Source organism: Lagenorhynchus albirostris, chromosome 9 (genome assembly GCF_949774975.1).
Source record: "Lagenorhynchus albirostris chromosome 9, mLagAlb1.1, whole genome shotgun sequence".
NCBI classification, from domain to species: domain Eukaryota; kingdom Metazoa; phylum Chordata; class Mammalia; order Artiodactyla; family Delphinidae; genus Lagenorhynchus; species Lagenorhynchus albirostris.
Genome location: NC_083103.1, coordinates 550,565 through 575,207, shown reverse-complemented (window position 1 = coordinate 575,207; position 24,643 = coordinate 550,565). Strand labels below are relative to the sequence as shown.

The 24,643-nt window shown below is 66.0% G+C and overlaps 1 protein-coding gene across 4 annotated transcripts; it reads left to right on the top strand.

Moving 5' to 3' along the window:
* CHID1 (chitinase domain containing 1) lies at positions 1 to 22,657 on the top strand. Of its 4 annotated transcripts, none has more exons than XM_060158145.1 (13): positions 1 to 98; positions 2,656 to 2,809; positions 3,319 to 3,468; positions 3,725 to 3,857; positions 4,400 to 4,444; positions 5,220 to 5,326; positions 5,740 to 5,801; positions 8,641 to 8,733; positions 13,618 to 13,719; positions 14,251 to 14,406; positions 22,028 to 22,108; positions 22,285 to 22,327; positions 22,483 to 22,657. In XM_060158145.1, exons 2-13 carry the CDS (start codon positions 2,699 to 2,701, stop codon positions 22,579 to 22,581), a joined length of 1,182 nt encoding a protein of 393 aa, XP_060014128.1. In that variant the 5' UTR covers positions 1 to 98; positions 2,656 to 2,698; the 3' UTR covers positions 22,582 to 22,657. The 4 variants fall into 4 exon arrangements, with proteins under 4 accessions (XP_060014128.1, XP_060014130.1, XP_060014127.1 ...); XM_060158147.1 differs by having other exon boundaries at positions 67 to 195; XM_060158144.1 differs by having other exon boundaries at positions 68 to 280.
* The last annotated feature ends 1,986 nt before the right edge of the window (positions 22,658 to 24,643 follow it).

The following is a 24,643-nucleotide window of genomic DNA, read 5'->3' as shown; positions in this document are numbered from 1 at the left end:
GCCCGGAAGCTGGCGTGGCGCGGCGGCGGCGGCGTGCGGGCTTTCTGAGGCGGGACTTCCGACGGCGTTCGCGAGCGTCCGGTCTCCGGGACATGAAGGTGAGCGCCGCGGCGGCGGCTGGCTGGGGTGGTGTCCGCGTCCCGCGTTCCGGCGTCTGCTTCCCCGCCTCCTACGGCCTCCGTTCCTCTCCGCGGAGTGAGCGCGCGGGGGGTGCGTGTGAGAGCAGGAGGCGCGGCACGAGGGAGAACGGGTGTGACAGCGGTGTGGACGAGAGGGAGTGGTATGAGCGGGTGTGAGGGAGTGTGACAGTGGGTGTGGACGAGAAAGGGGTGTGACAGCAAGTGTGGACGAGAGGCGGTGTGTGAGTGGGTGTGACAGCGGGAGTGGACGAGAGGGGATGTGAGAGCGGGTGTGAGTGCGTGTAAGAGCGGGTGTGGACGAAGGACGCGGGGCGGGAGCTTGTGGGTGCGAGCGGCAGCACGTGGCGTGGCCGGCGTGGGGCCGGGACCCGGAGCACGATGGGCCGCGCCGGGCTGGCTCCTTCTTGACCTCGACCCGCTAGTATCCTCCGCTCCCCGCTCCCCCTGCGCATGGCAGGCTGCCTCAGGGTTCCTCCGCTGAGGGAACAAGACGGTGGCCCACAGCGTGGTCAGAACCCGAGGTTAACGTCCGCCGGGGCTGGGGTCTTCCTGCTCTTACGATGCCTTCACTTCCAAGTGCACTCGGCCCTCCCCGCAAGAACACAGCTAGCTCCAGAATTTGTGCTCACGGGCGAGAATCTGTGACGGATCTTACCCCCGCTTTGGGGACGGCAGCATTCTGTTCACGGGACAGTCGGCTCGGGGTCCTGCCAGGTGTTGGTGATGGTCGCTCGGGGCACGGTGGTCAGCATTTCTCAAATTGCACATCACTGAGCAGAGACAGGTTTGATGGTTTAAAACCAGTATCTTAAGAATGAAGTGGAGGGCTTCCCTGGTGGCGCAGTGGTTAAGAATCCGCTTGGCAACGCAGGGGACACGGGTTGGAGCCCTGGTCCGGGAAGATCCCACATGCTGCAGAGCAGCTGGGCCCGTGCACCACAGCTACTGAGCCCGCGTGCCACAACTACTGAAGCCCACGAGCCACAACTACTGAGCCTGCATGCCACAACTACTGAAGCCCGTGCGCCTAGAGCCCGTGCTCCACAACAAGAGAAGCCACAGCAATGAGAAGCCTGCACACCGCAACAAAGAGCAGCCCCCAGTCGCCGCAGCTAGAGAAACCCCGCGCACAGCACCGAAGACCCAACGCAGCCATAAATAAATAAATTTATAATAAAACAGGACCCTGCTGTACGTGTGCACTTTGTGACGTTTGTACTAGGAGGTCATGAGCACCGTGGCGCCCTCTGTATTCTGGCGTCTGGGAGTGCAGGGTATTAAACAGCGCTGCAGTGAGCATCTTGGAGCGTTTTCGACATGAGTGGGATGTCCCCCAAAGTGGGATTTTTGAAAAAAAAGAAACACATGTTGGAAAGTATAATATTTGTGACCACGTTGTCACCCGAAAAGGTCTGATCAACATGAATTCTCAGGAACAGCTCTGAGAGTGAAGCTGCCCCAGGTCCTCAGGTCGCATCAATCTGTTAGTCCTTGCCAGTGCCTGGGGGTGGGGGGGACCAAAACGCACAGCTCGCTGTCTTATCTCAGCGTCCGTTCCTTTGGTTGCTGGTGATGGTGGAGGTGGGGTCTGTGTGTTATGGGGGGGTCTGTATTATGGGGTGTCTGTGTGTGACACCTTTTCACGTCCTTTCTGTATTTTATAGTGGGGCATTTTTTATTGGAGTGTTTTATTTTCAGTTTGTAAGAGTTCTTTGCGTGTCATGTGTAGATGAGGAATAGAAATTCATTGTCAAGTATGTTCCAAGTGTTTTCTTGTTTTGCGTATTATTTCTTTAAATTTGCTTTTCGTTGGGACTTCCCCAGTGGTCCAGTGGGTGAGACTCCGTGCTCCCTGTGCCGCGGCCCGGGTTCAATGGCTGGTCAGGGAACTAGATCCCACATGCCTCAACTAAGAAGTCCACATGCTGCAACTAAAAGGTCCCACATGCCACGACAAAGATCCCGCGTGCCGCAACTAAGACCGTGCACAACTTAAATAAATATTTTTTTAAGCAAATAAATAAATTTGCTTTTTGTTTCCTAAGTGAAAGCTTCACGTTTTTACGTAGTAAACTCTATTGATGTTTCCTATCATAACCTTTACTGTTGCTGACTTAGGTGGAAAAGCCTCCCCTCTCCAGCCCCTGTCCCTGAGTCTACGTACACAGGCACCCAAGTTTTCTTCTAGTCCTTTCCATAGCCCTGTTATTTTGCACTTAAGCCAGTAGCTCGTAGCCAGAATATTTTTGGGTTTGAGGAGGGTGGAGAGCCAATCTTTTCCTAGTTGGCCGGCTGTGGTTAGGGCGGCCCCGAGGCAGTGGGGCAAGGCTCACCGGCCTGCAGCAAGGAAGGCCCTTCCTGGGTGTCTGAGGGATGCCAGGGCCCAGCCATTGGGGCTGGCTCAGTGCCCAGCTTAGGGCTGGGAGGCCCCAGGCGCCATTAGGACCATTGCTGCAGTAGGCAGAGGGGACACCCTTCCTGCTGGGGGTCTCCACGGGCTCTGCTCTCTCTGCAGCCCCCTGGACCCCGAGGTTGGACCCTGCTGTGACACGCCCACCATGCAGGTGCTCCTCAGCACACTCTGGCTTGCCCTGGCCTGCGGCTCTGTTCACGCCACCCTGTCAAAGTCAGATGCCAAAAAGGCTGCCTCGAAGACGCTGCTGGAGAAGGTAAGGGCAGTCTGGAGATGGGCCAAAGGGCTGAGCCATCGCGCCTCCTTGCCCGCTGGGGCTGTGAGCCGAGAGCTTGGCCTCTGGGCAGCCTGCGCTGTGCTGCCCCAGGGCTCTGGCTGGCTGGCCTTGGCAGGAGCAGCTTCTGGTGCTGGGGCCCGAGGGTGCGCCTGCCCCCGCTGGGCCGACCTTCTGTGACGTGCCACGTTTCCGCCCTCACCCTGCCTCGACCCCTGTGCTCTTCCCCGCTTCACTGAGCAGATCAGACAGGAGCCACGCCGGCTTTGGCTGTGTCTTTGTGCCTTTTTTCTGGGGCAGCCCTGGGGAGGCAGAGTGAGTCTTCGGGGCCTGTCAGCTCCTCAAGGCAGGCCTTTCCCTGCGGTCTCCTGCTCAGCAGCTCCGTGTTGATCCTGGGACACACCCCTGCTGGACAAGAGGACCGCTGCTGTCCCTGGGCTTCTGCCTGGGGACGAACCCTCACAGCTTTCTCCCTGCTCCTTCTGTTTCAGACTCAGTTTTCAAGCAAGCCCGTGCAGGAGCGGGGTCTGGTGGTGACAGACCTCAGAGCCGAGGATGTGGTTCTCGAGCATCGCAGCTACTGCTCAGCGCAGGCCCACAAAAGGCATTTTGCTGGGGACATCCTGGGCTACGTCACGCCAGTAAGCCGGGCCCTGGGGTGGGCAGGGAGGTCCCAAGGGCAGGGTGGCTGCTCAGGTCTGTCTGCGTTCTCACCTCCCCTGGCCGCTGCCGCCACGGGGGTGGGGCGGGAGCCATGCCTCCCAGAGGAGTGGCCGGGATCGCGCCAAGCGTCCCGTTCCCCGTGGTGCGGGCAGCCTTGCAGCGCCCCCATCCAAGGTGGCCTCAGACCCTCTGCCCCAGCTGCAAGCAGGCTCACCCATTCTCCGTTCCCGCCAGTGGAACAGGCACGGCTACGATGTCGCCAAGATCTTCGGGGGCAAGTTCACCCACGTCGCGCCCGGGTGGCTGCAGCTGAAGCGGCGCGGCCGAGAGATGTTTGAGGTCACGGGCCTTGACGACGCGGACCAGGGTGCTCGCCCCGCTGCTCGCCCCGGGGTCTGGGGGGTGTGAGTGTGCGCGAGCGTGGTGCCTACCTGGCAGCGACCCGCATCCCTGTTGCCCTTGGGGGTTTGTACACAGCGTCCAGGGAGGAGGCGTCCGAGACAGTGTCCAGGAGGGCGCGAGGCCTGGCCGTCCTGACAGCCATGTTTTGCACCTGTGTTTGCACAGATGTCCTCCCTCTTGGGTTCAGAGAGAGGAGGTGTTAGCTGGTGGGGGGGCTCCCCGAGCTGGGGGGCAGTGTGTTGGAGGACACGGCCGGGCAGCGTCAGTGCCTGGCCCCTGGATTCCCCTCAGCTCTGAGAGATGGTCCCAGGCGCCTCGGAGTCGTCGCCCCCAGAGCAGCCACTTGCCCCTGGCCCTGGCGGTCCTGCGGGGGGAGGAGGGGCAGTGCAGGGCCCGCAGACTCTCCCCTGCCCCCCTCCCTTCGTTCTCCTCCTGGCGGGTAGGGCAAGTCTTCACGTGGGCAGGCGGCTGTGTCCCCACATTGACTGGCTTCTCCACGTCCCACAGGGTGGATGCGGGCCGTCAGGAAGCAGGCCAGGGGCCTGCGTGTGGGTGAGTCCAGTGGGCCTGCGGGGTCAGGGCTGGGGGCCCTTAGGCCATACGCCACGGGTGGAGGTCCTGGAGCTCCCTGTGGGTGGGTCAGTGGCCCCGGGGTCTTCACACCTGCCTGCCCGGTAACCCAGGCTGTGCTGCCTGGCACGTTGGTCACTCTCCCAACGGCTCAGAAGTGAGGCCGCCCCAGCCCGGCATTCATGGCCCTCAGTCCGGCCAGAGCCCTTTGGCCCTCCCGCCCACCCAGCTCAGCCCGCCAAGGCCAGCCCGCCTTCGCCTGTGGTCCTGCCCTCCCATCGCTTCATTCACCCAGGAGTGTTTATCGAGGGCACCTGGGGGCTGCGCCCAAGGGTGACGCTCACCCTGCCCTGCCCGTCCTGGAGCTCGTGGCTGGCGAGGAAGGGACCCATTGCAAAGTGCAGTGGGGCTGGGGAGGGAGGCTTGGGGGTCTAGGGGCACATAACAGCTGAACAGGAGGAAGGGGGCCTGCAGCTGGGCCAGCGGGGAGCCGGCGGAGGCTGGTCCAGCCGGAGGCAGGCAGGAGGCAGCGGGCGGGCCAGCATCCGGGCACTCGGGGGCCTGGTGTGCCGGGAGGAGAGGGTGCGCACCTCCGTCCTTCCCCAGCGCCCCCTGGTGCCCCTCCCTCCCCCAGCCACCTTGCACTGGGATGACCTCACTGGGTGCCTGGCTGTGGTCACTCTGCTCTGGAGGCCAAGGGCCAGCCTGTGGGCAGGGCCGGCACGGAGGGTCACAGTCTCTGCGGGTCTGTCCCCAGTGCCTCGGCTGCGGTTCGAGGACTGGACGTACGAGGACTTTCAGAATGTCCTGGACAGCGAGGACGAGATAGAGGAGCTCAGCAGGACCGTCGTCCAGGTGGCCAAGGTGACGCCCGGTGCCCGCACAGCCACCACCGGCTGCCGTGGGCTCCCTCTGGCCACCATGCGTCTCGGGGGCAGGGGCTTCCCCTGGGCAGCGCCCAGCTGCCGGCTACCCTCCTGGGAGGGAACCCATCCTGGTAGCTGGTGCTGGGCTGCGGGGAGGGGAGAACCCTTCAGGGCCCTGGGGTCAGGTTTGGGGGAGGCATACCAGTGGACAGGGCACGCGAGAGCCCCAGCTCCTCTGCTCCTGGCTCCTCTGGGGACCCCCACACCGCCACCTTCAGAGAGGGGCTTCCAGGCCTGCAGCCTGGCCCTCGGGCTGAGGCCTGGTTGGGTGGGAGGAAGCGGGGCTGCCTCTGCGCCTCCCTCCCACCCCTTCCTCCTGGGGCCCTCCTCAGCAGCCCCCGTTCCTCTCAGAGCCAGCACTTTGACGGCCTGGTGGTGGAGGTCTGGAACCAGCTGCTGATCCAGAAGCACGCGTGAGTGGGCTGTGGGCAGCGTGCGGGCCCCCGGGGGTCGGGAAGAGGCTGGAGGAAGGATGTGGGGGGACCTCGTGTGGGAGGAGGGCCTGCTTCCCACAGTCTGCACCTGGGGGTGGGGATGGCACCCCGAGAAAGTCGGACAGTGGCTCCAAGAGGCCCGGGGGCAGCTGCGGGCAGGTGGCCAGCGGAGACACCCACGTGGTTGGCCTGATGGAGCCCCCAGGGGACTTGGAGAAGAGGTGGCCGTGCAGGGCCAGGGGCCCTTGGAGCAGGTGGCCACGGAGTCCTCTGGGAAAGGGAGCTGCCGCCCAGGCGCACGGGCTTTGCGTCAGCCGGCCTGGGAGGATGCCGCGTGGTCGCCTCGCAGCGTCCACCCTGCACATGAGGCTCACGGCCAGAGTGACCCGGCAGGGCGGGAGAGGGGCAGGTCCCCTGCAGGAGCCGCTCCCCTGGTTCTGTACGTGTGCCAAACCCCTGGGGTAGCCCTGGGCAGGGCTCCTCTCCTACCCTCCCGCAGCTGCAGGCGGTGCTCTGCCTGCTCGGAGACAGCGTCCGTGGGGTCTCCTGCCTCTCAATGCAGGGGGAGGCGCATCGTCAAGGGGTCTGTGCAGGGGGACAGGCCTCTTGCCCGAGGCCCAGAGGAAGCTGCGCATGGAGCCAGGCGTGCCGGGGCCTCTCTGCCTGGGTGGGGGTAGGGAGACTCCACTATTGGCCTCGGGAACGGGGGTGGCCTGGACCCAGGCCCCCGGCCACGGTGCCTGCTTCTCGGTGCTCAGACCCCCGCCCCAGTGGGTGCTTCTGAAAGGCTCCCTCTCTGTCCACCTGCCCTGGGAGGGCCCCAAGGCTGGAGCTCAGGAGGAGGATGGGTGGAGACAGCCAGGCTGAGAGCGTGGAGGATACCCACGTCTGTTGGGAGCCGACGCGGCACCTGCACGTCGGGGGTCCTGGCTTTTGGCCGAGAGACAGTCCCCCCACCCCCTCGGCTCTGCCTCCGTCCTTGCTGGGTGGTGGCCCTGCTGAGGAGGCCTTATGGCGCCTTCTGAGGAGGGTGTGCAGCTGGGCAAGGAGGTGCCGGAGCAGCCGGCAGCGCCTCCGTACCCCGGGGGCTCCTGGCGGGGGGCCCGGAGGAGGGCGGAGGCTGGCCAGCCTGGTAGATGGCTTTGGACACTGCTGCCTGGGAGCTGCTTCCGAGGACAGGCCTGGCCGTAGCGGGCATGACAGGGGCGTCCGTGCTCCTGTGCCCACTTGTCACCCTCTTTAGGCTTCTGTTTCCTACCCAAAGCGCCAGGTCACCCTGGGAAGGCCTGTTTGGTGTGATGCGAGGCAATGGCACCTTGTCCACGTGCCACCCTGGGCTGCGGGTCCCCCAGGCCCTCTCGTGAAAGCCTCCCGGGGAGGAGCGTGCGGGGCTGCCCGGCGCTGGCGAGAGGCCCGTCTCCTGCATTCACACCGGGCGAGCGGGCGGGCGGGCAGCCGAGGGGAAACCCCAGGGACTCCGTCCCAGCAGACTGCCCCCGGTCCCCACCGAGCAGGTGCTTCCCCTGGGCCATGAGGCCGCCTCCCCCCTCTCACAGAGAGGCAATCCCCTGGGTGGTCCCAGAAGCCAGGAAGGCACCCAGCAGTGACAGGTGCTGACAGCTTCTGGCCTCAGGGAGGTGCCGGCCCCCTCCAGCCCGTGTGCTCCCCCGAGGGCGCCCCTGACCACCTACAGTCAAAGCCAGAGTGGAGTGACCGGGATCGCTCCCGCTGAGTGGGGACCGCCTGGGAGGCTCTGAGAGGCTGCCACAGTCCAGTGGTCAGTGCGCACCAGGCCCCATGGCGGCCTTGGCAGGATGACCGGCAGCTGTGCTTGCCCCACCCCCTTGCTCTTTGCGGACTTGCCCGGGCTGGGGGCCGGGGCAGCCCCTCTGACCCTCCTGCACTTGGTAGTGGCGGGGAGCACTTGCTGCCTGTTCTCCAGACGGAGGGGGCTCCTGAGGGGCTGCAGCGAAGGACCCAGGTCGGTCCCTGGGCCCACAGCCTCCCAGGCACGGTGACGGGGGCCTCCGGGACTGGGGTGTCCTGACGAGTGCTCCCAGGCGGTGCCAGGGCCACTGTCCCGCCGGGCGTGCTGCCCGCCAGCTCTGAGATACTGCCACCTACCACACGCCTAGGGTCCAGGCGACCCCGTGACACTGCTGTCTCCTCTGCCCCCTGCCTGGTGGCCCGCTGCCTGCAGAGACGCTCCCCCGCCTCCGGGCACTCGTGGTCGAGCACACGCCGGTGCCCCCTCCTTATTTCCCCCTGGGGCCAAGGCACACAGAGTTCTGCATCCCGGTGTGTGCAGGGCCTGGGGTGGCTGTGTGAGGGGGCTGGGCCGGCCGCCACCCTGGGGTGGGAGGTCAGGGCCCCCTGGGCACAAGGCCTCATCAGTGGAGCCGCCCCAAAGTCCTCATTTCAAGGCACCTCCCGGGTGCAGCAGGGCTCTCAGCATGGCCTGAGGTGTTTCGTGGCCCAGGCTGACCTGGCCACCAGCAGGCCAGCATGCCAGGTCCACATGGGTCCTTCCTGACTCCCTGCCCGGCTGTGTGTCTGGGAGGGTCCAGAGGTGATGGGGCACCACACCGATCCCTCTCTGCTCTCCACCCTACTCTTGTGGGGAGGGAGGGGGCTTGAGTGTGAGGAAGGATGGGGGCTGGGCAGGCAGTCTAGGTGGAGGGCGAGCCCCGTCTTCCAGGCCCCCTGGTGCACCCACCCGGGAGCCCGTACCTCCAAGGCAGAGCGTGGCCGTGAGGGGCGTCTGCCTGCAGCGGGCCTTGGCCCAGCTGCCCCTGACCTGTCCTCTGTTTCTTTGCAGGGGCCTCATTCACCTGCTCACCCACGTGGCCGAGGCCCTGCACCAGGCCCGGCTGCTAGCCTTCTTGGTCATCCCGCCCGCTGTCGCCCCTGGGTAAGTGCCGTGCTTGCTGGCCAGCCCCGTCCAGGTACACGCTGGCCACCGCGTGTGTGACGGGTCCTCATCAGCACACTCGGACACCTCGGTGGCCTCAGCGCGCCCTCGTGCGTCAGCGGGTCAAGGCTGCGTCCTTACACCTGAGCGCTTGACACCGTGTCGTTTAGACTCGCTCCCCGCCCCCGCTGGTCCCTGGCGAGGCCCCGGGCACTGCGGTGCAGGGCCTGTGCCGCTTTAGGCCCCAGGAGGTCACGGCTCCCACGCTGAGCCCAGCTGTTCATATCCTGCCTTGAGATGAGGGCTTGTGCCCAGGGGGCCCTGACCTCCCACCCCAGGGCGGCAGCCAGCCCAGCCCCCTCGCACAGCCACCCCCGGCCCTGCACACACCGGGACGCAGAGCCCGGTGAGGCAGCTCTTCCAGAACCCCCGGGACAGGGAGGTGCGGGGCCCGAGTGCCAAGTCAGGTGGCCTGGCTCCCACGTCCAGCCTGTGCTGGGCGCGGAGGAGGCCAGATCGCACAGTGAGGACTGAGGGCAGCTCGGAGCCAAGTGGCGGGTCGATGGCGCACAGAGGCCCAGGGCTGCTGCCTGCGCTCTGCCTGGTCTCCGCTGGCTCCCAGGGCAGCCTGGGCCCTCAGTGCACTGCTCTGGAAGGACCGCTGTCCATGCATCTTGTCACCCCGGCTGTCGGCTCGCTCTGCAGCGCGGGCCAGTTAACAGGAGCGGGTGGGCAGCTCTGGGACCCGAGCTATCTGGCGACCCTGACGCTCACAGGCCGACAGCCCCACACAGAGGAGCCTGCGGGCGCTCCAAGGCCAAGGCCGCAGCCACCACAGCAGGCACCTGCCGCTCCCAGGTTGGCTGCCCGCCCTTTGCTTGGCCCTCGTGCCCCCAGAGCCCCCACGCGTCACCAGAGGCCTGGGCGGTGGTCCCACCCAAGCCCAAAGGCCTCGGCCTCCCTCCCGACTCTTCTCCCCATCTTTCCAGGGCCCTCAGCCTCGTGTGTGCTCCTGTGTGCAACACACGCGTGTGATAGGCTGGCGGTAGCAGGGGCCGCCGGTCCTCCTAGGATGGGGGGCCCCGTTCTGGAAGAGCCAGGGGTGGCAGACACTCACAGAGCCTGTGGGCTCGGCTGCAGACGTGGGCACCCGTTTCCGGGGTCTGCTGGTTTCTGTGACGGTTCGGGGAGGGGTGCTGTGGCCGATGGAGCCCCGGTTGCCCTTTGTAGTCAGGGGCCGTCGGCAGAGACAAGCTCCTCGGAAGCTGGGGCAGCCCTTCAGTCTCGGCTGGGGAGAGGTTGGTTGCCTGGCCGGGGGTGGGACCCAGAGGCCTTGCTTGCAGCCCCTCCCTGCTGACACCCCGCCACTCCCCAGGGCCTCGGGCCTCGCAGCTTCTGACGGGAGCAGAGAGCAGACTCCCAGCCCATGTGCTGGAGAGTGTGTGTGTGTGTGTGGAGGGGCTGGTCTCTGGGCTTGGCCTGGAAGGGCGGGAGACACCCATGGAGGGGCTGGTCTCTGGGCGGGGCCTGGAAGGGCGGGAGGGCTTGGGGCAGGGTGGGGAGCAGCTCTCTGACCGGCGCCCTCTCTGCCCAGCCGTCTAGCCTGAGCTCCTGTCCCCTAGGCAGGAAGTGGATGGTGTGAGCCAGGGCCGCTCTCTCACCCTGCGGTGGCCAGGGGAGGAAGTACCCTCCACCCGGCAGCCGAGGAGGTGACCGGAGGGAGGAGACCGTGGCCAGGGCTGGAGGCACGGGTCCTGGGCACTGCCGCTGAGCTGTGGCCTAGTCTGGCCTGCCCCTGCTGGCAGCCAGGGGTGTGTTTGGGGGGGGCTCAGGCCTGGGCTGCATGCCCCCGGCTGGCGAGCAAGCCCTGCTCTCTCCAGAGGCTCTGGCGGCCTCGGAATTGGTCTCATCGTTGACTTGTTCTGCCATGCTTCTGGATAGCAGCCCCAGCAGAGGAGCCAGGGAGCCGTAAACAGTCTTTCTGGGGTTTTCTGCAGCATCAGTCGCCTCACAAAGGCTGCGCTGCCCCCCACGGGAACAGCCGCCCCAGGAGGGGCTGTGTGTGCTGCGCCAGGGCCGGCGCGCCTTTGCTGCTGTGCGCCTTGGCCTGGGGCCTCCCTCCAGGGGCTGCTAGCACAGCGGCCATTCTGACCTTGAGCCCTGCTCCCGAGGTCGCGGCTCGGCCCCCATTGACGTTCCAGCACCAGTCAGCTGGTTTAATCAGCCCTGGGCCGTCCTCGCTCCGGAGGGGGCTCTGAGTTAGTTCTCAGCCCGGCTTCTCAGGCTGTATCTTCTGAGAATCCAGCACCCCCGGAACCCTCAGGAAAGTACTGGCCTCAGGCATGGAGGGCTGGCTTCCTTCCCAGGACCTGCCCTGCGGTGAGCTCGCATCCTCACGGGCAGGTGCCCACCTTGACGGGTGCTGCAGCCACCCCCGTGGCTTCCCATGGTTTCGGGCAGGCCATCTCCCCACAGTCAGGAAGGAGATGGGTGGGGGTCCTTCTCTGGGCGAGCCTCCTCGTGTCTGGGGGGAAACTGTCTAGAGCAGCAGTCCCCAACCTTCTTGGCACCAGGGACCGGTTTCGTGGAAGACAGTTTTTGCACGGGCAGGGGCGGGGGTGGCTCAGGCGGTAGTGGGAGTGACGGGGAGTGGCGGATGAAGCTCCGCTCACTTGCCCACTGCTCGCCTCCTGCTGTGTGGCCCGATCCTGACAGGCCGCGGACCAGTGGCAGTCCGAGGACCGGGGGTTGGGGACCCCTGGTCTATAGGCCACACCGTGTCCATTGTCTGTGACCACGTGGAGAGGGGAGGCCAGGCCACATGACGTCTACCAGGGCCACCTCATCCTGCAACGCCCCGAGGAGACACGGGCGCTGCCCTAGCCCCGCCTCTGGCAGCTTCAGGGTCTCGGGGGGAAGGATCCCGTGGGGCAGGCTGGCCTTCTGGAGGGGAGGGGTGCCTGCAGTCAGACGGGTAGTAACTCAGTGAGAAGCACCTGGCAGCCCCAGGTGCGCAGACACGAGGCGTGGCCAGAGGCCATGAGGTGGTCAGAGCCTTGGGAAGCAGAGGGGCTGGTGGGCCAGGGCGGCCCCTGCAGCCCTTTGGACCGCGCACTTGATGTCGGCAGGAGCCGCGGCCCCCAGCGCAGTGGGCGCAGGCTGCACAGAGCAGAGCCTGCCTCTGATGGGGCTGCAGCTGAAACCAGCAAAGGTGACGGCTCGGGGAGTCGTGTGGGATGGGAGCCTGCAGCAGGCTCCTCCCCGAGCAGCGGACTTCTTGGAACGGTGTGACTGGGAGAAGGGGCTTGGAAAACTCCATTCTCCCTGGCCCCCGTGGCCGTTGTTGAGAGTGTTTGTCTAAGAAATAATCGGCCAGTGAGAGTGAGGCTGTTTGCTGTGCTGAGCAGGTTTGAGCAGAAGGGTTTCTTCTTATGGGGTGAGTGAGGCCAGCAGGGTAGTAGGCCTCCTGGTGCCCGCTCCCCCCGCTGAGTTCGTTGCTCCTGTCCCTCTGCCTGCCTTAGTCCTGTCCCTCGCCGGCCTCCCCTTCACACCTGGTACCAGCGCTTCCAGGACCCCTGGGGGTGGAATCCCCTCTCCCAGTTGAGCAGGGAATGTCTCCTGGAAGGCCCCGGTGCTGCAGTGACCAGGACGTGAGACACAGGAGCATACTCCCTGCTGGGCCACTGAACTGCTCAGCTCGCAACCCTGCCTCCCCTTGTGAGCCATCGAATCCAGAAACGGTAGGGCTGGGTGTCCGTGGGTTCCTGAGCGAACGTCCACCTGAGGACGGGTGAGCTTTTGAATTGTGGAAACATCTTCCTGGAGCTGATGGCATCCGCTCTTTGTGGGGTGCGCCAGGCCCCGAGGTCCCAGGCCCTCCTCACACAGGCCCGTCTCCATCTCGGGCTGAGCCGGGAGGAAAACGCCGCCTGCCGGGCCTGGCGCCTTCTAGCTGACTTTAGAGGGCCGGTCTGGAGTGTGGCCACAGGGAGCATGGCTGTCACTGCCCGGTAGGGCATCTGCCCCCCAGGTGTGTCCCCGAGCTCCCTGCCGCGGCAGGTGCCCACCACCGAGTGTCGTTTTATCCCCCTCGGGGGCGGGCTTCGGGGTTCTGGGGTCGCTTTACCCCCCTCGGGGGTGGGCTTTGGGGTCCTGGGGTCGTTGGCTGGTGCTGCTGGTCGTCAGGTCCCACAGGTGCCTCATGTGTCGGGGGGACCTGGGCCGGGCTGCCTGGACCCTGTGGAACCAGTGACCATGGCTGAGGTCCACACGGTGGGCCCCCCTGCCCCTGCCCAGGGATTGGAGGTGCTGGCTGAGAAGAGGGATTCTCTCTCTGCTCACGTTGGGGGGAGCAGAGGGCCCCGACCCCCCTGGGACAAGGCTGCAGTCCTAGGAGCTGCTGCAGGCAGAGCGGGTGGGCTAGCAGACCAGGTGTGTCTAGCAGACAGGCCACCTGGGCTCCCGCCTGCCCCAGGCCTGAGGCCTTGGGAGGGAGGGCACTCTGCTCATAGCACCGTGCTCGCAACTGAGATGAAGCGGGGCTGGCCTGGGGCACCTGTGCCCACGTATGGATGGGCCCTCCCGGAGCTGGGCTAACCGCGGTCTCCAGTGCACTGGGCAGGAGGGGAGCCGGGCCTCTGCTGGACCTCCAGCAGCAGGCTCTGCCCGTCAGGACCCGGCTGCGGGCCATCCCCTGTAACCGAGCGCTGGGCCACTCTGCAGGGAAAGTGACCTGAGGTGTCTTCCTGGCGTGGGAGGAAGGGGCGTGAGCTGGGAGCCCACACGGCCGGCTTGCCGTGCCCTCTGCTGAGCCCAGGTGTCAGCTGGGGCGGGGCTGGAGGGGCTGTGCGAGCTGGGCGTGGTGACCACGCCGTCTCACTGCAGGACCAACAAGCTGGGCATGTTCACACACAAGGAGCTTGAGCAGCTGGCCCCCGTGATGGATGGCTTCAGCCTCATGACCTATGACTACTCCACGGCGCAGCAGTGAGTGGGGGCACCCCGGGGCCCCGTGCGCTCTGGCTTGGCGCAGAGATGCTCCCACGACCGGGGGCCTAGACGCTCAGGCAAAGTCCAGCTTCCCACGAGCCTGCTCAGGGCCACGCTTTGTCAGCTCGCGGTTCCAGGCACAGGAAGGGCCCGGTCTCGTCTTCCCAAAGCCCGCAATTGGCCTTGCATTGGGCGACCTTCTCCTTTTTTGGAGTCACGTGACACAGGGCAGCGGGCACCCCCATGGGAATGCCATCCCGGGCTTCCATCCACGCCTATGCGATCCTGGCCGCCACATGGTGGCTGTGGTGCTGGGCCTGCCTCGCTGCCCAGGAGAAGGTGCTCCTGTGGCCGGGGGCGTCGTGCTGCTGCCTCTGTCCATCCCAGGCTTCACCTGAGCCTCTCAGCTGACTGCAGGGGCCCGCCTGTCTGCTGCCGTCCTTCCCACTCCGTGTGTGGGCCCCACCCCAACCTGGGGCGTCTGAGGCCTCTGCCTGCTGCTGAACCCACTTCTCCTTGGCCCCGCAGGGCCGGCCCCAGCGCACCGCTGTCCTGGGTGCGAGCCTGCGTCCAGGTCCTGGACCCCAAGTCCAAGTGGCGGAGCAAGATCCTGCTGGGACTCAACTTCTACGGCATGGACTACTCCGCCTCCAAGGACACCCGCGAGCCTGTCATCGGGGCCAGGTGAGCCGGCGCTGCCCCATGCCAGGTGGCTTCCTGTGCCGTCTGCCACGGCACCCTGTGTCAGGTGTGTGTCTCCCAGAAGTGAGGGGGTGCGGCGAGGAGGAGGCCTGGCAGGGTCTGACCACGTACCAGGCGCCTGCAGGGTGCTGTCCCAGTGCCCTCTCTTCCCCTGGGTCGGCGGGGGTGCGGCCCCCATCTGGCCCGAGCAGCACGCGGCCCCCCGGCCTCCTCTCCTTCAGCCTGAAGGACGCCCTTTGTGTTGCTTGCTATGCATTTCTACCAGTGTTGAATCCTCTTCCGTTTTATCTTGCTGGGTTTTGGGGAGATGTTTGTGCCGGATGTGGGGTTCTGGGTTGCCAGCTTGTTCCAGGACCTCGACGGTGTTGCTTCGCCGTCTTCCAGTGCGTTCTGTCCCACGAGACACTCGTCACCCGGTTACTCCACACGTATCACCACCGAGCACCACCGCGCTCTGATTACCAGGTGCCTCCACGTAGGCTTCTTTACATTTTTTCCACCTGGTTTCCGTTGAGTTTTTTAGATTTGTGTATTTATCCTTTTTATCATACGTGGAAAGGTTATAGTCTATCTTTTCCAGGATTTTTCTTGTCCCTCCCTTTCTCTTCTCTTCTTCCGGGCCCGTGAGTACTCGTGTGTTAGGCCAGTCTGTTTGTCCCCCCATCCGCTGACACTCATTTTATTTTTTTGGCCTCTGTTTTCTTCTGTTCAGTTTTCCTTGCTGTCTTCAAGCCCACAGACCGTTTCTTGGTCGCGTCTCGTCCGGGGCTTTTCCTTCCCATGTGTCGTAGTAGCTCTCTTGTCAGGCAGTGCGTTTGGGGCTTAGCCTTTGCGTGTCCTCTCAGCACTGTGTGAGACCGGTTGCCTGGCGTTGGGCCCGCCTGGGGTCCAGTCAGCACTGTCCCCTTCCCATGGTCCCGTCGAGCCAGCTCTCCGTGGGCCTCTGCTCCGGGCTGGATGCTGTGAGTTTCGTTCGCTTGGCTAGGTGTTGGGCATCTGGGGTTCCTGACCCTCTGCTTTCACTCTGGGTGCCGTCACGTCCCCTGGACACCACGAGTTGTACGCTTCTCTGAGGGACCTGGTTCCGTCAGAAGAGACGGTCCCGAGGCTGTGACCTGAGCGCGTGTGCCCACTGCTCCCCACTGTTTGCAGGGTCACCTGCAGGCTTGCTTGCCGCAGGGACACGCGTGTCAGCCCAGCCAGGGGTCAGGCGCCGAATGCCAGCTGCCCGCCAGGCTGTCCGCGCCCGTCGTCCACAGTGACTCCCTCAGGTCTGCCGTGGGGGAGAGACAGAGGCTGCTGGGTTGGCCCGTGCCTGGACTCGTGGGTCCTGGAGGGCTGCTCCCGGCCTGCCCCCGCAGTGGGGCGGGGCTCCCGTTTCCTGGGTCCCTTTTGTGCTGGAGGCAGGGCCTCCAGGACGAGGAGAAGCGGATTGGGCCCCTCCAGGGGTGGGACGTCGGAGTCAGCCGTGCCTCCCCGACCCTGCCCGGTGCGCACAGCTGGTGCTAGGGCCTGGGCTCCAGCGCAGGCCTGGGAGCTCCTCCTCCCTGGGGCCTGCCCCTCTGCTGGGGGAGCCCTGTGGATGGCAGGAGCCGGGCTGGCGGGCGCTGCCCTGGAGCAGCCCAAGCCTACCCCATGTCCCCGCAGCAGAGGGGCTCTCGGCCCCCGGTGCCTGTGCCTTGGATCCGCCCCGCCCATCTGTCCTCCCTGTCATTGCTGCTGTCTGTTCTTTGTGTGCTGCCCCGTCCCCACCACAGCCTTTCCAGACGTGGGGCTCCTCGGAGCGTCCCTGACAGGGTGCCCGGCTCGGGGGGCATCGGGCAGAGCTGCCTCTGGAGCTCAGGCTCCCAGCACCAGGCCCTAGGGCTTCAGGAGCTGGAGTAGGAGGGCATTTTCTCCTGCTGCAGAGGTGGGGTCAGTAGCCAGGGTCACCCGCGTGAGGCAGAGCCAGAGGGACCCAGCGCCCCACCTCTGCTCCAGCCCCCGGCTTTGCTGGCCCGGGCCTACGGGCAGGGCAGGAGGTGCCACCCACCTCTGCTCAGGCCGCCACACAGGTACCACGGCCGGGCTTGAGCCACAGAAGTGTCGTCTCCAGCCCTGGAGGCTGGAGTCTCAGACCCAGGTGTGGGCAGGGCTGGTCCTCTTGAGGCCTCTCTCCTCGGCGTGTAGACGGCCGTCTCCTCCCTGCGTCCTCACGGGGTCGTTGCTCTGTGTAGGTCTGTCTCCTGACTTTCTCTTATAAGCACACAGTCTTGTGGGGTTAGGGCCACCCCAGGGTACCTCAGTCATCTTACATTAAACATTTCTTTAAAGGCCCTACCTCCAATTATAGTCACATTCTGAGGTTCTGGGGATTGGGACGCAACATATGAATTGGGGGGACACGGTTCATCTCTAACACCGCCTGAGGAGTGAAGAGCTGTAATTTCTTTACTAAATGTGGGCCCAGCAGTAGCTCACGAGGTGGAGTTTTTGCAGCCATTAACCCAGCTCGTGGGGCCCGGCGACAAAGGCACCACACGGCCCCTGCCGGTTCTGAGGAGGGGCTGGGAGGCAGAGGGGGGAGTCTGGTTATGAAGATGTGTGTTTAGCGAGAGCACAGGTGCGCACGTACACACACGCATACAGGCTGCCCCCAGCCAGGGATGGAAGGCTGCATCGCCTCATCCGGGCCCCACCCCAGCTGAGCGTGTCCCCCCACCAGACGTGCCCCCACTGATGACAGCCAGGCCTGGAGGCAGAGGAGGGAGGTGGGCCTGTGCCGGGGCGGTAGAGAGGCTTCCCCCAGGCCCGGGGGCATGGCTGGGCTGTGTGTCAGGGACCGCCCAGCCCAGACCTCCTGGAGTCCGCCACCCACCTCACCTGGACCAAGCAGGTGCCGGCTCAGCAGGGCCGCCCAAGGGGCCGAGCAGGCTGAGTGCCGGGTGGCAGGGCTGCGGCTCCCCCCCTCAGGGGCACATGGAGGTCAGGCAGCGGCACCCGCTTGGGTCCTACCCGGTGAGTCTGTCCTGTGGAGGGGCTGAGGGGGGCCCGGGTGGAGTCGACAGGCCCGTGAAGGGCTGACTGCTGTCTCCGGGGGTCGCGTCGGCATCTGGGGGGTGCCATGGTGTGGGGATGCCCGGAGTCCCCCCATGCATGGGCGGCGGGGCTGCTGCCGGCCTGGGCTGGGGAACCGGCACGTCGCCGAGCTCCTCTCCTCCCCAGGCCTCAGCCCTCCCGCGGAATGGGTGCAGTGAGACCAGGTCTGGCGGCTCCCGGACGCTCCTCATCCCGTGGTGGGTGGGCCCGCAGGACCCCCCACACCCGGCGCCCGCACCGAGGCTTCACCCTCCCGCGGCCCGAGTGCCCCCACCCCACCGCTTCCTCCTCCCTCCCAGGGCCCTGGCCGGCCATCTGCCGCCTGCTGCCCGCACCCTGGGTGAGCCTTGGACAGGGGGTGGGGCCCCCGGCTGGCCCCTGGGGTTGCACTTGACCTCCTTTGTCCACAGCCCTTCCCCGGTGGGCAGGGCAGGGTTGACCCCTGGGCTCAGGGCCTTGGGGCTCTGGGGGTCATGGGGAGAGGCCTCTCCCAGGGCTGGTCAGCAGCCCTCCCCCTCCCAGGGCCAGGTAGTTCGGATCTGGGGAACCAGATAGGCAGGCTTAACGAGGCCGCCTGCGGGGTGGATGCCTGTTCAGGGGAGGGAGGAGAGGGGAGGGCTGCCTCTGCAGGGGGTGAGCGTGCTCACCCAGGTCCGGACCCCCCAGAAACACAGCTCACCAGGATGCACCCCTCAGCCGGTCTCCACCCCGGAACTCACTACAACAGCCTCTGTCCCTGAGCAGATGACAGGCCAGGTGTGAGGGGCAGGTGAGCCCCATGGCCGCCGGAGTCTCTCCATCTCTTCCGCTGACAGAAGCTCAGGCCAGCCTGGCCCAGGATTATCTGCTCTCCCGTCTCAGCGTCTCCAGCGCTGAGACCCTGGCCTTCTGTGGCAGGTGTCCCCGGCCCCCTCGGGCAGTGGGGGATTAGCGGCCGCACCATCTGCTCCCTCGCCCGCCCCGCGGAGCAGGGGCGGGAGGCTGGCAGCTCTGTCAGGCCGGGGCTTGGCCTTCTGGCCTCCATCAGCCAGGCCCGCCTTCTGTGCCTGCCGCAGGGGGAGGGGCGGAGGGCAGGCTGTGTGTGCACATTCTGGGTTCTCCACTGACCCCCCAGCCTCTGTCGGCCTTCCCTGGGTGACAGCAGACCCCATCACGACCACGGCCAGGCTCCTGTGTGCGTGGCCTCGTCACTTCCCAACTTTGAGGCGTCTGGGCAACTGAGAAACACCCCAGGAGGGGCCAGGGCTCCCCCGCCTGCAGGCTCACGTCACCCCACGTGCAGTTCTGCGTGCTGATCCGTGGGTCCCCATGGCTGCCGAGCCCCCATTCTGGGAGGCCCTCCCACTGCCCTGGCGGCCAGGGTGCGCGGCTAGTCCCGTGAGTGCCCTCAAGCCAAGCGTGCACCCATGCTCCTGCATCTTTGGGACCTACAGCCCCACCCCGCCTGGCCTCTCCTGCCGCTGCCTCCCAGGGGCCTCAAGAAGAGCCAGCCCCAGCAGAGCACGGTCAGACGGACCCCCGAGGGCAGGCCATGGCTGGCAGAACCCCTGCCCCTGCTCAGAGGCCTCTTTTAGGGCCAGGGCACCAGAGGTCAAGGGCACAGAGGCTCGGGGAAGCTCTCCCTGTGTGTCCTGTGCCGGGGTCTCGCTCTGCCTAGGGGGCGACTGGTGGCGCCTGGTCCCAGGGCTGCCTGTCGCCACTCCCCCGTGGCTCTGGGCCTTCTCCATCCCTGCGCCGTGCTCTTTACTGAGGTCCTTTGCTTTTTCACTGGCTTGTGTGATCTCGGAGCCTGTCCTGGTCCTCTCCAAGCATCCTGCTCTTGCTTCCCAGCCGGGGTCTCCCCATGCACCTTTGACCCTGCCCGCTTTCACAGTGCCTCTGCTCAGGGTATCTGCCAGCCTTTGCGTCGGAGGCACAGCTGGGAACGGTCCCACTGCTTGCAGGTGGGGGCCTGGGACCCGGGGGTGGGGGCACCTCCTTACGTCACCCACAGCGGCACCCACTGGACCCCCCGTGTGGGCCTCCGGCGGGGGGGCCCTACCCCTTCCACGCGCCCCTTTCCGGCCCAGCCTGGGAAGGCCATCACCAGGGGCCGTGGAGTCCTGGCTGCATGCTGCAGGGGCTGCAGGGGAAACCGGGTCAGGGCGGACCGCCCTTCTCGGTGCCCAGGAAGGTCACCTGCCCAGAAGGTGGGCCAGCAGGTCAGGTGCCCCCCGGGGCATGCCCAGCCCAGGCCCTCAGGCCGGCTCGGAAGCAGTGCCATCCGGGGCAGGCTGCAGCTGTGGGTCACGCTGCCGGCGGCCTCTCCACCCAGGGCACACAGGTGGCTCAGACTTGGCCAGATGAGGTCAGGCCCTTCAGTTCTCGTGGGGTCACAGCGGAGAGCACAGGGCACCGCAGGCCCCGCCAGCCGAGGCAGAGGCCTCGCTAGGCTTTCCTCCTGGGGCGGGGTGTCCCCTTCCTCCTCCGCCCCCCCAGCTCCCTTCTTCCCCCTCACCCACACAGCCTGATCACCTCTCTTCGGCTGGTCTCTGCTCGCTCCTCTGGAAACTGGGGGACGTGCACCTCGTCTCGGTGCCCTGAGTCCTCCACCCACCCGTTTGGTGTGTCTTCGTCTACGATTCTGTCTGCCATTCCTTGAACCCTTCACTCCAAAGCCCGAGAACTTTTTTGAGCGGGGGCGTATGAGCCACGCGCCGTACCCCCACTGCAAAGCGCACACCTGCGCAGCGCTGAGTCCGTTCTCGGGGTTGTGCAGCCACCACCGCCAACCCAGAACGCCTGGTAGCAGCCCCCCACCTCACCCCACCCCTGGGGCACTAATCTGCGTTGCCTGTGGACTCGTCTCGTCCGGACATTTCGTGGAAACAGAGTCACCCGGCGTGTGACCGAGGCCTTCCGCTTTAGTTCAGGGAAACGCTCAGGGCCCATTGGTACCGATTCCCTCCGTTCATCCCCACCCCGCCCCGGCTTCCTCCTCCTCCCAGGCAGGCCCCTGCCACCCCGACCCTCAGCCCCCGTGGCCCTGCTCTTCCTCCTGGACCGCCTGGCTGGGAGCCCCCTGCACAGCTGTCCCTCCAGCCCACCCTGGCTCACACCCCACTCTGCTGCTCCACGTTCCCGGGGCTGCACCCAGGCGAGTGTGAGGGCCTGTGTGGTCCCCGCCCTGGCACCGCCAAGCCTCGGCCTTCAGAGGGGAGGGACCAGGTGCTCTCAGGGGTCTGGCTGAACCCCCAGCCTCAGCCGCCCCCGCAGCCTCACCACCTCCAGCAGGTAGCAGATTTTGAGGGGAAGCCCCGGAGGAGGAGTGCACAGCCAGAGCTCCCCAGACGTGAGGGCCCAGAGCCACCTGCCCGCCAGCATCTGCCCTGGGCCTCGGGGGCTCAGGGACAGGCTGGGTCGGGATGCCTCACCCTTCCCCACACATCCCATCCCCGCTCATGCCACACCTGTCTCAGCCACGTAGCCGACGCTGGATCAGAAGCTGCAGATGACATCAAGCATCCCAAGAGCGTTGTGCTAATTAAGTATAACGCAATAATCTTGGACGATTCGAGCTGGTTGATGGGGGGCTCTGTCCAGCCCTGACCCACTGCCGATGTGCAAGGTGCAGCCTGGAGCACCGCAGCCCCCTCCCTGGGCCCAGGCTGCAGGTCTCTGGCCTGTCTGGTCATCGGCTGCGTGCCAGGAAGACATGGGGTGAGCTGGAGACCCCAGTTGTCCTGGCCATGCGGCACCTTAGGCACCGGCCTGTCCTCTGTGTGTCCTCTGTTGGGCGGGGAGGGGTTCTCAACCCCTGCTCCTGGCAGTGAGGTGGGGCCTGCCGTGGGCTTGGGGCAGCTGTGTCCACAGCAAGGAGGCAGGCTGAGAACAACTTGGCCTCTGAAAGGGCCCGGAAACCACTGCCCTGGACTGTTGTCCCCCAACCCCGGGGGCGGGGGGGGAAGTGCCGAGGCTGCCCCCAGTTCTCGTTCATCCTCAGGCCTGCAGCTGGCCCCAAACCTCCTCCGCAACTGCAGAAGTTGCTGCTTCTCCTGCAGCAGGTGCAGTCTCCCTCAGGCCGACCCCAGGAGCTCCTGCCCGCACCACCGGCCCAGCAGGCGCCGCGCCCACAGCGCGGGGTCTGCGCTCCACCCGCACGCCATGCCGCCAGCTCAGGGTGCGGCGTGAGCTCTGAAGCACGGCCACGGCCTCTGCTCACATCTCAGCAGCCTCTCGGGGTCTCTGTCCTCCTCCTACCCCCAGTGAGGACCCGGCTGCTGCAGCCTTGGCCCGGGTGTTCCAGACCCCGTCCCATGGTCCTGCCTCCTGACTTTTTTTCGTGTCTGGCCACACGCGTGGCCCTCCCACCTGGCCCAGTGTGTTGCAGGCACTCCGCAGACCATCGGGGGATGGGATGACACCCCGCATCCTGCTGCCCTCTGGTGGCCTCACCCCTTCCGTGAGGGCAGAGGCCACCTCCACCCTGTCCAGGTGCTCGGGTGGGCAGGGGAGGGCCCCCGCACCCACACCCGGCCTCCCCCAGGTACATCCAGACGCTGAAGGACCACCGGCCCCAGATGGTATGGGACAGCCAGGCCGCAGAGCACTTCTTCGAGTACAAGAAGTGAGTGTCCGGGGGCAGCCCCAGGTGATGCGGGCCTCGAGCTCGGCCTCTGCCCCTGAGGGCCAGCCTGGCCCGAGGAGGGGCACCTGAGGCTTTGGCTGGAGGGGGGTGGGGCTGGGAGGAGCAGAGGCGGGTGGGAGTCGGGCTGGCGGACTGAGGGTTCTGCTGTCTTGCAGAAGCCGCGGTGGGAGGCACATCGTCTTCTACCCGACACTGAAGGTGCGTGTGGGTCCTGACGCTGGGCATGGGGGCAGCAGACACAAGCCCTTCCCCAGCAACCCTGGCCCTCAGCTTGGTTGTGGTGGGCAGGGGTCGGCAGGTGGCCCACGGTGGGGCAGGCGGGCAGGGCGGGGCCGACACTCCCACTGCTTCAGTCCTTGCAGGTGCGGCTAGAGCTGGCCAGGGAGCTGGGCGTCGGGCTGTCCATCTGGGAGCTGGGCCAGGGCCTGGACTACTTCTACGACCTGCTGTAGGCCTGGCCTGGAGCTGGCCTGAGCTTTTCCAAGAGACAGAAAGAGTGACAGGCAAAATACAGACTCTTCCATTTTCCGTGCTGTGTGCGCTGCGGCCTCGGGCGGGGTCAGGGCGGCCTGGGACCCCAGGCTCCTCATCAGTGATGGGGCGGGCAGTCCGGGGGGTGGGGGGCAGCAGGCCCTGAGGATGCAGGCCCCTCTGGCCCAGCCCTGGCTGTCTGCCCGCTGGTGGCCGGTGACGGCGAGACCCACAGGCTGGCAGGGAGTCCTGCACGGCCTGCAGATCGCTGTGGGTTTGGAGGCTCCGGGACAGCCCCAGGCTCCCCGACACTTGGACACTCCGGTGGGCGTCACCCCAGGGCCGTGCAGAGGGGCCCTGGCCTCCCCCTGCAGGTGCTGACTCAGCTTGCCTGCCTGGGAGCCCGATGGGCACCACACAGCGAGGGCGGGGGCACCACGGCGGAGACCGGGGCTCTGAGAGGCTGGCCGTGTCCCACGGTGGTGCTGTGGGCTGTGTGGTCACTGCGGAACGACAGCTTGCCGCAGGTCCACTGCCTGCTGGGAACGGCCATGCTCCCAGGAGGGAGCAGTGGGAGAAGCCCTGGGTTGCCAGGAGTTGAAGGACAGCGGACCCCAGCCTTCGTCCCCTCGGTGGGCCCGCTGGCTCCAAGCAGATGGATCTGCACGTGATGGTGCTGCTGGCTGGACCCGCTGGTCAGACGCTGTGCGTGAGCCCAGGGTGCAGCGGCTGTGGGACGTGACTGGGGGAGGGTTCTAAGGGACATGTATTTGTCCTCGGGGTCAGGGCCTGGTCGGGAGGGGAGCAGGAGGCCGTCGCGCTGGGAGTGGGCGCTGGGCTGTGGTGCGGGGCAGTCTGCAGGAGTTGGGGCAGGAGGGGGCGAGGCCGGTTGTGGGCCCACAGCGTGCTCGGTGTCTGTGGCTGTGGAGCCAGCTGGGTGACCAGATGCCGGGTGCCTGGGAGGCTCCTCAGCCTAAGCTTGGAGCACGGGGAAACCAGCGAGGGGGGAGGGGGCCTGGGAACCCCACGGAGGCGCGGGCCAGCACGTGGCAGCAGGCAGGGCTGGCCCCGCGTGTCCCAGTGGGACCTCAGTGGAGTCGGGGCTGCCAAGGCAGCTTGGGGGCCATGAGAGAAACTGAGCCAGGGCTGGGCGTGAGGGTCTGGTGCCCGCAAGGCTGCGCCTGAGGTGCGCGGAGATGACCGAGCACAGGCGAGCAGCGGCTTTCCCCGAGCAGAGCCGGAGAGGTGCGAACGGGGACCTGGGCAGAGGGCGCTGGCAGGGCTGGGGGACAGCTTGGCTGGACTGTGCTCACTTCCTTCCTGCTTGTTTGCTGTCGTGCCTGAGGACAGTTTGGTTTTGGTGCGTGAACCGCTAACTCTGACTTCTGCTGGAACGGTCCCCGGCGTTCTGGTGGCTTCCGTGGAGTGAGGACAGGGGAGGCCGGTGGGGTGTGCGGTGGGGGTCCAAGGGCCAGGAGGGGCTGGGCACCCTGGTGGTCTGGGTTGTGCCGGGGTCAGTGCCTTGCTAGGCATCACCAGGCAGGTCTGCCACACAGCAAGGATGCAGAGGGGGTGGGCCGCGGGGCCGGCAGGAGTATGGGCTGGAAACTGAGAGTATGGGGTACCAATTGGTGGGTCAGATGCCCCACAGCTTGTGAGGCCCTTGGGCGGGGACCACCCCCCAGCCTGGACCCCCAGACCCACCACCCTCCTCACTCCCCGTCAGTTCTGTCCTCAGGAAGCCCCGCCCCACCTTTGAGGTGGTTTGACACAGTTTGACCGTTTCTCTGATTCTGGGCCTTGTGACAACTGCTTCACTGCCAACAGCCTACTTACTTGCAAAATCCGTGAGTGATACTTAAGGGACAAAGTTCCCAGGAATGAAACAGGAATAGAAAGAGAACAGGAAAGATGGAGCTGAGCTCCATTTTGGGAGAACACCCCTGGGGGAGGGGGAGGCCCTGAGGCTGGATGGGGGCCCCCCCACGCTGGGAGAGCGGTGTCCGCAGCACGGGCCGTGGGCGGGTCAGTGAGGCTCAGGGC